This window comes from Bos taurus, chromosome 26, assembly GCF_002263795.3.
Source record: "Bos taurus isolate L1 Dominette 01449 registration number 42190680 breed Hereford chromosome 26, ARS-UCD2.0, whole genome shotgun sequence".
NCBI lineage: Eukaryota > Metazoa > Chordata > Mammalia > Artiodactyla > Bovidae > Bos > Bos taurus.
The window spans coordinates 51,734,499-51,749,246 of record NC_037353.1 but is presented as its reverse complement, the minus strand read 5'-3'; the positions used below and the strand labels follow the sequence as shown (position 1 = coordinate 51,749,246).

The 14,748-nt window shown below is 52.2% G+C and overlaps 1 protein-coding gene across 14 annotated transcripts in view; it reads right to left on the bottom strand.

Annotated features, from left to right (window-relative positions):
- JAKMIP3 (Janus kinase and microtubule interacting protein 3) overlaps positions 1-14,748 on the bottom strand; it is a 138,846-nt gene that overhangs the window by 85,936 nt on the left and 38,162 nt on the right. For all 14 annotated transcript variants that reach the window (XR_009493050.1, XR_009493051.1, XR_009493052.1 and 11 more), the window contains 2 exons: positions 11,432-11,643; positions 10,470-10,967 (listed from right to left, as the gene is read on the bottom strand). Coding sequence is in view for 10 of the 14 variants with exons in the window: in XM_059882125.1 (XP_059738108.1) it covers positions 10,470-10,967; positions 11,432-11,566 (633 nt within the window). In the remaining 4 variants the exon portion in view is untranslated. The remainder of the gene's footprint in view (positions 1-10,469; positions 10,968-11,431; positions 11,644-14,748) is intronic.

Below are 14,748 nucleotides of genomic sequence, written 5' to 3'. Positions count from 1 at the left end.
TCCTGATTCCAGAATGGCACAGCTCGAAGGTGCCCAAAGCTGCTCCTGGGCTGAGAGTCCATCCCCTCCCCACCTGCAGCAGGCAGCCCAGTCCTCAGAGCAGGTCAGCAGCCCGGTGTGGGCAGGACGCAGGGCACGTGCCTGAGCTCGGCGAGGAAGTCAGAGTGGACGGCTGCTTGGCTTCCACTCTGATAGGAGCCACCCCCCACCCCAGACCGAGCTCTCCAGGGACACCATGCAGCTGTCCAGGGCCGCCTGAGGGTCCAGACCCCCTTCTGTAAAGTCCAGGGAGCCGGGTAGCAGAGCCATGGGGCCGCGAGAACAGCAGACGTGGCCTCACTTGGGGTGTCACCTCCTAAGGTCCCCCAGATGCTCTGATGTGAGCCCTCAGGGAGAAGCCCCAGGGAGTCCCTTCCTCAGGAGGGGCCAGCTTGCAGCCCAGCTGGCCTCCTGGTTTCTGTCTGGATGTACCGGCCGGCTTCCTGTTCCCACCCTCCACTCAGCTTCTGTCTGAGACCTCTGTGCCCTCACCTCTGGCCAGCACCCAGCGTCCTGGGGTCAAAACAGGGACCTAATTGTCCACAGCTGGCCTGGCTCCGCCCAATCACCCTGCTCCTGCCCACGCCTGGCCCTGCGGGGGCTCAGCCTCAACCTCACCAGGGCCAGCCCACTGTCTGCTGGCTCTGTGACGTGGCCACAGATGACCACAGCCTCCCCTTTGGACCCTGTGAGCTGCACCTCGGAAGACCCCAAACAGGCCAGAGCCCCAGGGTGAGGGCCAGAGCGGCTCGGACGGGCAGGTGGGACCCAGCCCGAAACGCCAGCCACAGAGGGCACGCTGCTGCCCGAGATCCTCTTGCTTTTGGCCACTTGGGGTTGTCACGTTCTTTGCAAAGTGGCTGCTGTGTGTTGAGGTCCACTCTCTCTGGACCCCTCCCTGCCGGGCCAGCTGCCTGCACAGCTGTCCAGGCGGGCTCCCTGCTCCCACATGCAGGAATTCAGCCCCAGGTTGGCCAAACGCAAACACACCAGCATCATGCTGGGCAGAGCCCCTGTGCTCAGGGTGCTGACCGCACGTGGACATGGAGGCCCGGATCTCCCTTCACGCTCCTCGGCTTCCCATTCAGGCGGCCCCCGGCCACCATGCTCAGTCCTTGGGCTGGGCCCCAGCAGGGCTCCTGGGCTCCCCCTTACTCGGCTGCAGCCCTGTGTGCGCACTGGCTGCTGCACAGCTGCTCCTGGCTGCAAGTGCCCTCGCACGCCGGGTTCTGAGTCCAGCACTCGGCAGCGCCAGGGACGGGGAGGAGGGCACTGCGTTGCTGTGCCAGGGACGGGGAGGAGGGCACTGCGTGTCCCACAGGCCACTGCTCCACAGAGCACGAGTTGACCCCTGACCTCCCAGAGCCACAGACCCTCCTCCCAGGCCCAGGGAAATCGTCACCGCCCCCCGGGAGGGCCCGTGCCATAGCCCGGGAAAAAACAATGCTTGGCTTGATGGCTGTAAGGAACTGTGATGATCAAACATCGTCCAAGGTGGGTCACAGCCAGGTCTCTCCACGGGGGAGCCCTGAGACCCCCGTCAGCACGGTCACCCCCAGCAAGGAGTCAGTGGACCTCGCCGTGTGGCCGTCGTCCTCAGCTCTGGGCCCACGCCCCTCCTCTGGCCCTAAGCCCCCTGACCCCCACTGGCCCCTGCCCCTGGACAGCCCCCAGCCCGCTCCCCCTCCAGGCCACGCCTGACCCCGGCCGGCCTCTGGACCACGTTCTCCACCTGCCACTTTTGCCCCCACTCCCCCCTTTCCAACCTCCCTTCTGAAAACCCCCCAGCCCCCCCACTCCAGCCGAGACCGCCCCATCCCCCCAGAGTCACCCCAGATGTGTTCGCACGGTGGGGCCGGGTGTCGACCTGAATTCACTGCCAGGTCCAGGGCCAGGACGCTCCCACCAGCAGGAGCCTGAACGCGAAGGCTGAGCAGGTGCTGGGTCTCCATCGGCTGAGAGGAGGGGCTCACGGGAGGCGGGAACTGGCGCTCGCTGTGGCCCCTGTTCTCCGAGCTCCTCCTGTGTGCTGGGCCTGCGGCTGAGACTTCACGTGTGTTTTTCATTATTTGCTGACATGGCACAGAAACAGAGCATTGATTTATACTGATATATAAGGAAGCTGTTAACAGAGTAGACCCTAAGAGTTCTCATCGTAAGGAAAATTCTTGTAAAATTTTGTTTGTTTCTCTTTTTGTTGTCTCTTCACGGGCCGATGGATGAAACTGCTTGTTCTTCTGTCGCTGTCACTTCCAACTCTTCATGACCCCGTGAACCGCAGCACACGAGGCCTCCCTGTCCTCCACCATCTCCCGGAGCTTCTCAAACCCATGTCCACTGAGTCGGTGATGCCATCCAACCATCTCATCCTCTGTCGTCCCCTTCTCCTCCTGCCTTCAATCTTTCCCAGCATCAGCATCTTTTCCAATGAGTCAGTTCTTCACACCAGGTGGCCAAAGTACTGGAGCTTCAGCTTCAGCATCAGTCCTTCCAATGAACACCCAGGATTGATCTCCTTTAGAATGGACTGGTTGGATCTCCTTGCAGTCCAAGGGACTCTCAACAGTCTTCTCCAACACCACAGTTCAAAAGCATCAGTTATTCAGCACTCAGCTTTCCTTATGGTCCAACTCTCACATCCATACATGACTACTGGAAAAACCATAGCTTTGACTAGACAGACTTTTTGTTGGCAAAGTGATGTCTCTGCTTTTTAATATGCTTTCTAGGTTGGTCATAGCTCTTCTTCTAAAGAGCAAGCGCCTTTTAACTTCATGGCTGCAGTCACCATCCACAGTGATTTTGGAGCCCAAGAAAATAAAACCAGTTACTTCACTTTTCCCCCATCTATTCATCATGAAGTGATGGGACCAGAGGACATAATTTTAGTTTTTTGAATGTTGAGCTTTAAGCCAGCTTTTTCACTCTCCTCTCTCACTTTCATCAAGAGGCTCTTTAGTTCTTCTTCACTTTCTGCCATAAGGGTGGTGTCGTCTGCATATCTGAGGTTGTTGATGTTTCTCCCAGCAATCTTGATTCCAGCTGTGATTCAGCCAGCCCAGCATTTCGAATGATGTACTCTGCATGTGAGTTAAATAAACAGGGTAACAATATATAGCTTTGTCATATTCTTTTCCCAATTTTGAACCAGTCTGTTTTTCCTTATCTGGTTCTAACTGTTGCTTCTTGACCCATATACAGGTTTCTTAGGAGGCAGGTAAGGTGGTCTGGTATTCCCATCTCTTGAAGAATTTTCCACAGTTCTTTGTGATCCACACAGTCAAAGGCTTTAGCATAGTGAATGAAGCAGAAGCAGATGCTTTTCTGGAATCCCCTTGCTTTCTTTTTGATTCATTGAAGGTTGGCAATTTGATCTCTGCTTCCTCTGCTTTTTTGAAACCCAGTTGGTCCATCTGGAAGTTCTCGGTCACGTACTGCTGAAGCCTAGCTTGGAGGATTTTGAGCATAACCTTGCTAGCATGTGAAATGAGCACAGCTGTGCGGCAGTTTGAACGTTCTTTGGCATCACCCTCCTTTGAGATTGGAAAGATTGACCTTTTCCAGTCCTGTGGAAACAGCTGAATTTTCCAAATTTGCTGACATTGCACAAAAACACAGCACTGATTTATATTGATATATATGAAAGCTGTTAGCAGAGTAGATCTTAAGAGTTCTTATCACAAGGAAAAATTTTTTTAATTTTCTTTTGGCTTTTCGTCTTGTTGCCTGTACGTGAGCTGGTGGATACTAACTAAACTCACGGAGGTGGTCACTTCTCGCACGGGTTAGTCAGACCACATGCTGTACACTTTACACCTATACAGCGATGTATCCCAGAAAAGCTGGAAAAATTACCGCGTGTATTCTGTGACATGACTGGGCTTTGGGAACAGTGGCTGAGGTGGACGGAGGTGGGGCTGGGGACGCGCTGGGTCCTGATACCCGTCTGGGCAGCGTCTCATGGACCGGCCTCCAACAGCGACGCCTGGTGGAAGGGGCGGGAAGTGCAGTGGGTGGGATGTGAGCTACACCCCGTTCCCTGCCCACTGGACTAAGAGGGAAGTGGAGCTGTGGGCCTCGGGCAGGGGTGGGCGTCTCAGAAAAGAAGCGCTAGTCTTCTTGCTGTCAGGAATGTATGTCATCAGTGATACGCATACAGTGTGTGTGTGTGTGTGCGCGCTTAGTCACTCAGTTGTATCCAATTCTTTTGTGACCCCATGGACTGCCGCCTGCCAGGCTCCTCTGTCCATGGGATTTTCCAGGCAGGAATACTGGAGTGGCTTGCCATTTCCTTCTCCAGGGGATCTTCCCGACCCAGGGATTGAACCTGGGTCTCCTGTACTGGCATGTGGATTCTTTACCATCTGAGCCACCAGGGAAGCTCATATGTGTGTGAGTGTGTGTGTGTCTGTGAAATATATACATATATACGTATACACGCATATACATGAAACTAAAGGAGATTCCCCACAAGGATTATGGATCCTAAAGGGAACAACTGCAAAAGACTCTAAAATCAGCAAAACGCAAAATTAATTCCTTTTCTAGGAGCGCTGGAGCCTTGGAAAGCTGTCTGATCCCACAGAGGTGCTTGCCTTCGTCTGTGATTAGGCCATCCTATGACTCTGAGGAGACAGGTGTTTACCTGGAGAAAACTGTTAGCAACGCAAACACTTCCTCCAGGTCAGTTCAGATCAGTCACTCAGTCGTGCCCAACTCTTTGTTACCCCATGGACTGCAGCACGCCAGGCCTCCCTGTCCATCTCCAACTCACGGAGTTTACTCAAACTCAAGTCCATTGAGTCGGTGATGCCAACCAACCATGTCATCCTCTGTCGTCCCCTTCTCCTCCTGCCCTCAATCTTTCCCAGCATCAGGGTCTTTTCCAATGAGTCACTTCTTCGCATCAGGTGGCCAAAGTGCTGGAGTTTCAGCTTCAGCATCAGTCCTTCCAATGAACACCCAGGACTGATCTCCTTTAGGATGGACTGGTTGGATCTCCTTGCAGTCCAAGGGACTCTCAAGAGTCTTCTCCAACACCACAGTTCAAAAGCATCAATTCTTCGACGCTCAGCTTTCCTTATAGTCCAACTCTCACATCCATACATGACCACTGGAAAAACCATAGCCTTGACTAGACGGACCTTTGTTGGTAAAGTAATGTGTCTGCTTTTGAATATGCTAAGTTGGTCATAACTTTCCTTCCAAGGAGTAAGCATCTTTTAATTTCATGGATGCAATTACCATCTGCAGTGATTTTGGAGCCCAAAAAATAGTCTGACACTGTTTCCACTGTTTGCCCATCTATTTGCCATGAAGTGATGGGACCAGATGCCATGATCTTCGTTTTAGCCAACTTTTTCACTCTTCTCTTTCACTTTCATCAAGAGGCTCTTTAGTTCCTCTTCACTTTCTGCCATCAGGGTGGTGTCATCTGCATATCTGAGGTTATTGATATTTCTCCCGGCAATCTTGATTCCAGCTTGTGCTTCTTCCAGCCCAGCATTTCTCATGATGTATTCTGCATATAAGTTAAATAAGCATGGTGACAATATACAGCCTTGACGTACTCCTTTTCCTATTTGGAACCAGTCTGTTGATCCATGTCCAGTTCTAAATGTTGCTTCCTGACCTGCATACAGATTTCTCAAGAGGCAGGTCAGGTGGTCTGGTATTCCCATCTCTTGAAGAATTTTCCACAGTTTATTGTGATCCACACAGTCAAAGGCTTTGGCATAGTCAACAAAGCAGAAATAGATGTTTTTCTGGAACTCTCTTGCTTTTTCCATGATCCAGCGGATGTTTGTGGCCTTGCAAAGGATCTTTGCCAGGTAGGGAACAGAAACCAATTCAGACCAAATCCTTGTTCGAATTAGTTGTAGCATTTACTTGTTTCTCTTTAGTCACTGATTTAAATAAAATTTTTGACATGTATTCAGTGCATATTTTTACAACCATCATGATTATACCCTCTGTTACAACTTGTCCTCTAACAGTTAGCTATGATCCCAATAAAAATTTCAATGTTTTTTTAGGAAAAATGATTCTGAGGTTTCCATGGAAGCCTGAAGGACTGAATCTTCAAGAAGAACACAGTGGGAGGACTTGCTACTCAGAAATTCAGCTGATGATAAGATTGAAATGTTTCCTATAAAATAGGCTTGAAATGGGACAGATGATGAAAAAACACCCTCTCATTTAAGAATAGTTAATGCATGGCAGAGGACTGGGGGGCAAATTGTCTTTTTAAGAGCTGTTATGTGACATTCCTGGCTGTCCAGTGGTTAAAACTACAGCTTCCACTGTAGGAGGCATGGGTTTGGTCCTAGACTGGGGGTTAGTGGGTGGGAACTAAGATTCTCCACACCATGCTCCATGGCCAAAAAAATTTAAAAAAGTTGCTAGAACAACTGTATGTCCATATGGAAAAAAATATAAGTGGGCCTCTGCCTTACATATCTCACACACACACACTCATACACACACACTCACAGACTCACACACACATGATGCAGCAGGGCTGACTTGTATATGAAGATGAAACTATACACTTTTAAAAACATAAATCTTCATGCTTCAGAATAAAAGAATTTCTTAAACAAGACACAATGAGCACCAACCCTAAAGGAAAAGCCTAATAAATCAGACTGCTCTAGAATCTAAACCTTCAGCTCACAAGGCACCATCGCTGAGGACACAGAAAGCCCGCGGAGGAGGGGAGACACTTGGCTGCATTTTAGTGTAAACGTTAGAGGCAGCTCGTCCCTGCCTGCAGAGCAGCCTTCCGGGGCTCTCACAGGCCCTGCGTGACTCTTCATGCTGATCTGGGGAGAAGTGCCCCTGCAGCGACCCTGGTTCTCCCATCCACGGCCAGGGAGCTCCTCTGCACGTGGCTCATCTCAGTCCCTCTCAGCCGTGTTGTGTGTCCATATTTTCAGTGTACAAGCCTTGCACGCCTTTTGTTAAACTTGTTCCCAAATCTTTTATTGTGTTTTTTACGCCATTATGAGTGGAATTTTTAAAAGTTTCATTTTGGACTGTTGCTTGCATATAAAATACGCCTGAGTTTTGCATATTGTTTCTGTATTTTGAAACCTTGCTGAATTCATTCAACAGTCCATTTGGGGGAATTCCTCAGAGTGTTCTACCTACAAAGTCATGTCACCCACGGAAGACAGTTTTATTTCTTCCTTTCCAATCTCATGTTTTTAAATTTATTTCTTTGGCCTTAGTGCCCTGACGTGAATTCCTCAGTGGAAAAAGGCAAAAGAAAAAAAAAAAAAAGATGAAAGGAAAAATGTCCCCAAGAAAATGGCAGCATCTCTTCCAGTTCACCTTAAGGTAAAGCCCTTGTCACTCGAGGACACCCTCCAACATGAGAGACAGCAGCTGGGATGAAACGAGGCAAAAGAGGGTCTGAAGCAGACAGACAATGAAGGGACAGACAAAGCTGTAGGATAAATGTAAGTGCTGCATTTCTTACATAAGAAACGTAAGTATTACACTACTCTCAGGGAAATAAGATGATGTTACATCTATGAGTAACAGGGGAATGACCAAACTTCCAGAGAACAAATTAGGATTAAATTATGAACGCAGAAACAAAAATACTAAGCAGAAAAGTTAGATCAGAAAGTCAAGGGCATTTCTTAGAAAGTAGAACCAAAAGCCAAGGCTGGAGAGAAAAAGAAGAGAATCAGCGTATCAAGTCCAAGTCCCAGCGTCTGGCTAATGCGGGTTCTGGAAGGAAGAGAGGGAGAAGGCGAGGAAGCAGACAGAAGAACAAAGCTTTCCCGAGCCGAGAGACATGAGTTTCCAGTTAGAAAGTGTTCCTGACTGCCTGGTAAGCTGGGTGAACCAATACTTACACTAAAGGCACATCAACCTAAATCAGTGACGCTCCGGGCACAGGGCCAGTGTTCCATACCTTCTGGGGAAGGATGAGGAAGGACCAGGAATCAGAATACCGTATAGTTTCTTAAGACCAACACTCAGAGTCAGAAGACAACGCAGAAATCCCTTCAAATTCTAATAAAAGTTTTCCAACCTCTAATACCACATCGAGTTACAACATCCACTGTGAGTGTGGTTAGACTAAAAACTCCACGCACACAAAGTCTCACAAAATACATTTCCCTCCTTCTGTCTCCAGAAAGCGATCAGAGAATGTACTTTCCCCCAGTTGAGAAACATTCATCCTAGAAAGAGGAAGGTAAGGGAGGGGTCTAACACAGGAGGGAGGGATGGTTTCCCAGGTTGGTGACAAAGAGAATTCAGGATTCGGGCTGCTTCAGGAAACCGGTCTGTCCAGGGGAGATGTGAAGAGCAAGCGCTCCAGGAAGGATGTCTCGGAACACAGACATGGGCAGGATTCCTAATGCTTTACTGTATTGACCGGGGATTCCTTCCTCCAGAAATTCAGGGGTGTCGCAAAGAGTTGGACTCGACTAAAGCAACTTAACACCCGTTCACTTGAAAATTAAGCAAATGGAAAAAATTAATTTGGTGGAAAATAAAAGTGTGTACAAGAGAGGTTGTGGGCCACAGTGGGTCTTTGGTGAACGTTCACAGAGCAACTGTAACACGAACAGTAAACACTCATTTCAGCCCCGACGGAGCAGCCAGCCTGTCCCGACAGCCTTCTCCCTGGCTCGCGCCCCACCTCCCGGGCACAGGAACCAGAGCAGGAAGGGCCCGGGGAGTGGGCGTCTGGGCACCTGCTCCCTCCGCTCCTCGACTGGGCCGAGTGCCCCCAGAGCCACCCTCTTGTCCGAGGCCCTTGCCCATAGGGGCAGCACCTGCCCTGGCCCCTTCCCTGGAGCCACAGCCAGGCCCCACCGGGGTCCCTGGGGCTCCGCAAAGCTGCCCTCCCTGTCTGGGGTGTGCTGTGTGTCCTGTTGAGAATGGGACTCGGGGGGCGAGAGGCTAATCGGGAAACAGAGGAAGAGCTAAACCTGAGAATCAAGAAGGGGAGGTGCAGGCACATACTGAGGGTTTGGAATAAAACTCGGAAGAATGAGCTAGAACTGCAAGTGGGTCCCTCTGGGGAGCCCAGGTCAAGGTTGAGGACTATGGTCGGTTCTGTCATGACCCTGTGCTTAAGGAAATCGGGCCACGAGCCTCCATGATGAACACCGAGGCCAATCGAGGTGATGGACAGAGGGTGGATTTGGGCAGTGGGTGCTGACCCGGTACCAACACACAGCCCAGAGATGAATGCAGAGTTGAAAGGGAGGGTGTGGAACAGGGATATTCCGGAAAGGGGGAGGGGGCCACCCGGGGAGGGGTGTCTGGGCCCCGCACGCACAGCGTGACAGACCTGTGCTTGTTCACAGCCCCCAGTTCTGTGCCCTGCGTCCAGAGCGACTGCAACGCTTCTGGGAAACCAACACGGTGGTCTTTGGAACCCAGAAGCCCAGGAGGCTGGGAGAGGTGCACAGCTGTGCTGGAGGAAAGCTGGCTGCACCCCCAAGGGGTCCCCAGGGTAGCCAGCTGCAAAGCCAGCTGTGCCCTGATGAAGTGCCTGGCAGGACTGACAGGCTCATTTCCCCCCAGTCGCCAAGGAGGTCCAGGCTCCAAGGAATGAGGAGAATCGAGTGGAACCCCCCACAACCTTTGAGCGTTCTTCACAGCCTCTCCTCACAGGGGCTCGGGAGCATCGGGCAGCTACTCATGGGAGCCAGGGCATGCACAGAGTTCCTGACCTGTGAAGAGCCACTCCTTCCCAGACTTCACAGCTCGGGATCGCTGGGATGGCCCTGGGCGGGACCCTTGCCTGTAGGCCTCTGATCTCCCCTCTCTGGGTCCAGCGAGCTCACTAACTGCAGACCCTCCTGGTTATGGAGCCGGAGCTTATGTCATCCAACTGGCCCCTGCACGCCTTGAGCTTAACATGGGGCTGCAAGACGGGGGATCTTTCATAAACCCACTTTTGGGGGACGGGGGAGGCCCCCTTGTGGGCGTCTGGTTCTGACCAAGCTGGAAATGGGAAGGAAAGCTGGGTGGGGTGGAGCGGGGAGGACTGCGGCCTCCTGGGCCCTGGGCCACTGACTGACTGGTGAGTTCTGAACCGCATCCTGCTGTTTTCAGCAGCCTGGCCTCTCTGGAGTCCTCAAACCAAGAGCAGAGGTGCGAGGCGCCCTGTGCCCCTGTGCGGGCGGAACCGCCTGAGAGCAAAGACAAAGCGCTGCCCCGCCTGTCCCGCGCCATGCCGCCCTCCCCCAGCCCCGCCCTCCCCGCCCCGCCCCCGAGCCCCGCCCACCCCGCCCCGCCCCCTGAGTCCCCCTTACCCTCCCCTCCCCTGCCCTCCGAGCCCTGCCCCGCCCCGCCCCTTCCCAGTCCCGCCCCAGCCCCTCCCTGAGCCCCGCCCCCCGAGCCCCCTTACCAGCCCCGCCCCGCTCCGCGCCCCTGCCCGCGCCGCGCGCACGTACCAGCCGGCGGATCTCGCGCTCGCACTCCTTCTTGATGCGGGAGATCTCCTCCTGGTGCAGGTGGTACACGCTCCTGATCTCCGCGGCCTTGATCTTGTCGGCGCGGATGACCAGGGTCAGCGCCTCCTCCACCTGCCTCTTGGCGCCCTTCAGCTCCGAGATCTCCTGCTGCATCTTCACCTTCTCCACCTCGAAGCCCTTCTTGGCCTCTTCCTTGGCCTCGGACAGCAGCACGGTGCGCGCCCTGTCCGGGCCGCCGTCGCGCACGGCGTGCAGCAGCGCCTGCAGCCGCTGGTTCTCGCTGTCCTTGGTCCTGATGACGCGCAGCAGCTCGGCCTCGTGCTGCCGCAGCAGCGCCTCCCGCAGCGCCTGCAGCTCCTTCATCTTCTCCTCGTGCAGCTTGGTCCTGAGCTCGGTGAGCAGAACGGCGCTCTTGTGCTGTTCGTGCTCCCGCGCCTGCCTGAGCTCCTGGTTCTTCTCCCTCTCCACCCGGCCGACCTGCGGCACAGCGAGACACGGTCGGCCCGGAGCCAGACTGCCGCGACACCCGAGCGCAGCGTTCGGAAAGGCTGTGTGTTCTTGCAGAGTTGGGAGCTACCGTCTATTAGGGAAGGTCTCGTTAAAACACAGGTTGAAAACAGTCAAGCCTCGTGGGTGGGCAGCGTGATACTATGCACCCAGTAGGCGCCAACCCTGGAAGCAAGAGGGCAGACGCACGGGTGTCCGGAAACCTGCGTGCTCAGGAGGCTGAAACCAGCACCTCTCAAACGAATCCGCCAAGGAGGGGCCAAGGCCGTAGGGGGCAGGGGGTGGGGGCTCCTGCCCCCCGGATGGCTTCAGCCCAAACGAGGGAAGTCTCACTTACCTTCTACGACACTCTCAGCAAAGGGAGAAACCAACGCAGGCGGGGTGGGGGCGGGTCGGGGCGGGGGCTGTGTGTGGGGGCGGGGTTGGGGGCCCACCTTGCTCTTTTCCTGCTGCAGCTCGATCTGGATCTCAGTGAGCTTGGCCCGCAGGTCCTCGTTGGCAGCCTGCAGGGCGGCGAGGACCTCCGCCTTGTCCCCCTTGCTCCGGCCGCCTGCGCCCTTCTTGGACATGGTGAGGGTGGCCCGAGGGGCAGCCGCGCGTCTGGGCCGATCGCCTGCCTGTAGCTTCTCTACATCTTCTCACTCACCTGAGGGAAAGCGCGCTGTGAGCAGACCGCACGGAGCCTGGGGGGACCCACGAACAGGGTGCGAGGGGATACATCTGCTGGCCTGAGTCTTCGGCCGGACTGCCCACCGTGTCACAGACCGCAGGGGCCGCCTGCCCTCCACCTACACCCCGGATGGAACCCTCTCCATGGAAGCACATTTCTCATGCCTCTGGGATAACAGACGATCAGATCAGATCAGATCAGATCAGTCGCTCAGTCGTGTCCGACTCTTTGCGACCCCATGAATCGCAGCACGCCAGGCCTCCCTGTCCATCACCAACTCCCGGAGTTCACTCAGACTCACGTCCATCGAGTCAGTCATACCATCCAGCCATCTCATCCTCTGTCGTCCCCTTCTCCTCCTGCCCCCAATCCCTCCCAGCATCAGAGTCTTTTCCAATGAGTCAACTCTTCGCATGAGGTGGCCAAAGTACTGGAGTTTCAGCTTTAGCATCATTCCTTCCAAAGAAATCCCAGGGCTGATCTCCTTCAGAATGGACTGGTTGGATCTCCTTGCAGTCCAAGGGACTCTCAAGAGTCTTCTCCAACACCATAGTTCAAATTCAAGAGTCTTCTCCAACACCATAGTTCAAAAGCATCAATTCTTCGGTGCTCAGCCTTCTTCACAGTCCAACTCTCACATCCATACATGACCACAGGAAAAACCATAGCCTTGACTAGATGAACTTTTGTTGGCAAAGTAATGTCTCTGCTTTTGAATATGCTATCTAGGTTGGTCATAACTTTCCTTCCAAGGAGTAAGCGTCTTTTAATTTCATGGCTGCAGTCACCATCTGTAGTGATTTTGGAGCCCAGAAAAATAAAGTCTGACACTGTTTCCACTGTTTCCCCATCTATTTCCCATGAAGTGATGGCACCGGATGCCATGATCTTCGTTTTCTGAATGTTGAGCTTTAAGCCAACTTTTTCACTCTCCTCTTTCACTTTCATCAAGAGGCTTTTGAGTTCCTCTTCACTTTCTGCCATAAGGGTGGTAATATCTGCATATCTGAGGTTATTGATATTTCTCCCGGCAATCTTGATTCCAGCTTGTGCTTCATCCAGCCCAGTGTTTCTCATGATGTACTCTGCATATAAGTTAAATAAACAGGGTGACAATATACAGCCTTGACGAACTCCTTTTCCTATTTGGAACCAGTCTGTTGTGCCATGTCCAGTCCTAACTGTTGCTTCCTGACCTGCATACAAATTTCTCAAGAGGCAGATCTGCGGGGAGCTGCCCGTGAGAACGGGGTCCTTTGTCTGAAGGACACAGCTCTGGGAGCTGCCTCAGTCCTTGAGGGTTTGCTTGCAAACATAGCTCTCTGTCCCGCCACCCCAGAGATTAGGCGCTTATTTACTGCAGGCTCCTGGAATTCTGTGCAAACTTCTCATGCACAGAGAAATGTTATCTGGTGTAAGAAATAATAACAGGGAGCCATTCCCATGCTCTCAAGATTTCTTGTAACTGTTTGTAAGATGTATAGGCCAACTAAGAAAAAATGTCAACTGTCTTGTCTTCCTCACGCTTTTCTGTATAAATATGGGATGTTGAATAAAGTTGGGGTCAGACTGCGTCCCTCCGTGGTGATGTGTCTGAGCCTCTCGACCCCGTCTTTGTAGTCTCTTGCTTTAGTTTCTTTCTTAGCCCCGCCGTGCACGTTCTCGGGACCTGATCGACTTTGCCGGCTGGCTCCGGCACAGATCAGGTGGTCTGGTATTCCCATCTCTTTCAGAATTTTCCACAGTTTATTGTGATCCACACAGTCAAAGGCTTTGGCATAGTCAATAAAGCAGAAATAGATGTTTTTCTGGAATTCTCTTCCTTTTTCCATGATCCAGCAGATGTTGGCAATTTGATCTCTGATTCCTCTGCCTTTTCTAAAACCAGCTTGAACATCAGGAAGTTCACGGTTCACTTATTGTTGAAGCCTGGCTTGGAGAATTTTGAGCATTACTTTACTAGCGTGTGAGATGAGTGCAATTGTGCCGTAGTTTGAGCATTCTTTGACATTGCCTTTTTTTGGGATTGGAATGAAAACTGACCTTTTCCAGTCCTGTGGCCACTGCTGAGTTTTCCAAATTTGCTGGCATATTGAGTGCAGCACTTTCACAGCATCATCTTTCAGGATTTGAAAGAGCTCAACTGGAATTCCATCACCTCCACTAGCTTTGTTCATAGTGATGCTTTCTAAGGCCCACTTGACTTCACATTCCAGGATGTCTGGCTCTAGGTCAGTGATCACATCATCATGATTATCTGGGTCATGAAGATCTTTTTTGTACAGTTCTTCTGTGTATTCTTGCCATCTCTTCTTAATATCTTCTGCTTCTGTTAGGTCCATACCATTTATCGAGCCCATCTTTGCATGAAATGTTCCTTTGGTATCTCCAATTTTCTTGAAGAGATCCCTAGTCTTTCCCATTCTGTTGCTTTCCTCTATTTCTTTGTATTGATCGCTGAAGAAGGCTTTCTTATCTCTTCTTGCTATTCTTTGGAACTCTGCATTCAGATGTTTATATCTTTCCTTTTCTCCTTTGCTTTTCGCTTCTCTTCTCTTCACAGCTATTTGTAAGGCCTCCCAAGACAGCCATTTTGCATTTTTGCATTTCTTTTCCATGGGGATGGTCTTGATCCCTGTCTCCTGTACAATGTCACGAACCTCATTCCATAGTTCATCAGGCACTCTATCTATCAGATCTAGGCCCTTAAATCTATTTCTCACTTCCACTGTATAATCATAAGGGATTTGATTTAGGTCATACCTGAATGGTCTAGTGGTTTTCCCTACTTTCCTCAGTACATGTTTATTCTTTGCCCCTTTGCAATAAGACTCTGGGGACCAAAGTTAGGGCCCAACTTCTCACAGGATGTGTGGCAGATGGATGGCAGGAGCGGGTGTGAAACACGAGCTTCTCTGACATGAACGGAGGGGCGTCTGGGACCCCTGGGGCCCATGAACCAGCTTGGAAGGGGTCGCACCCTCAGCCCAGGAGACCAAGTCTTGGTGGGCGTGTGCACACCCTGGACGACCTGGGCTCCGGGCTCCACCCGTGGCTTGTTCACCTGTCACCCCACCTGGA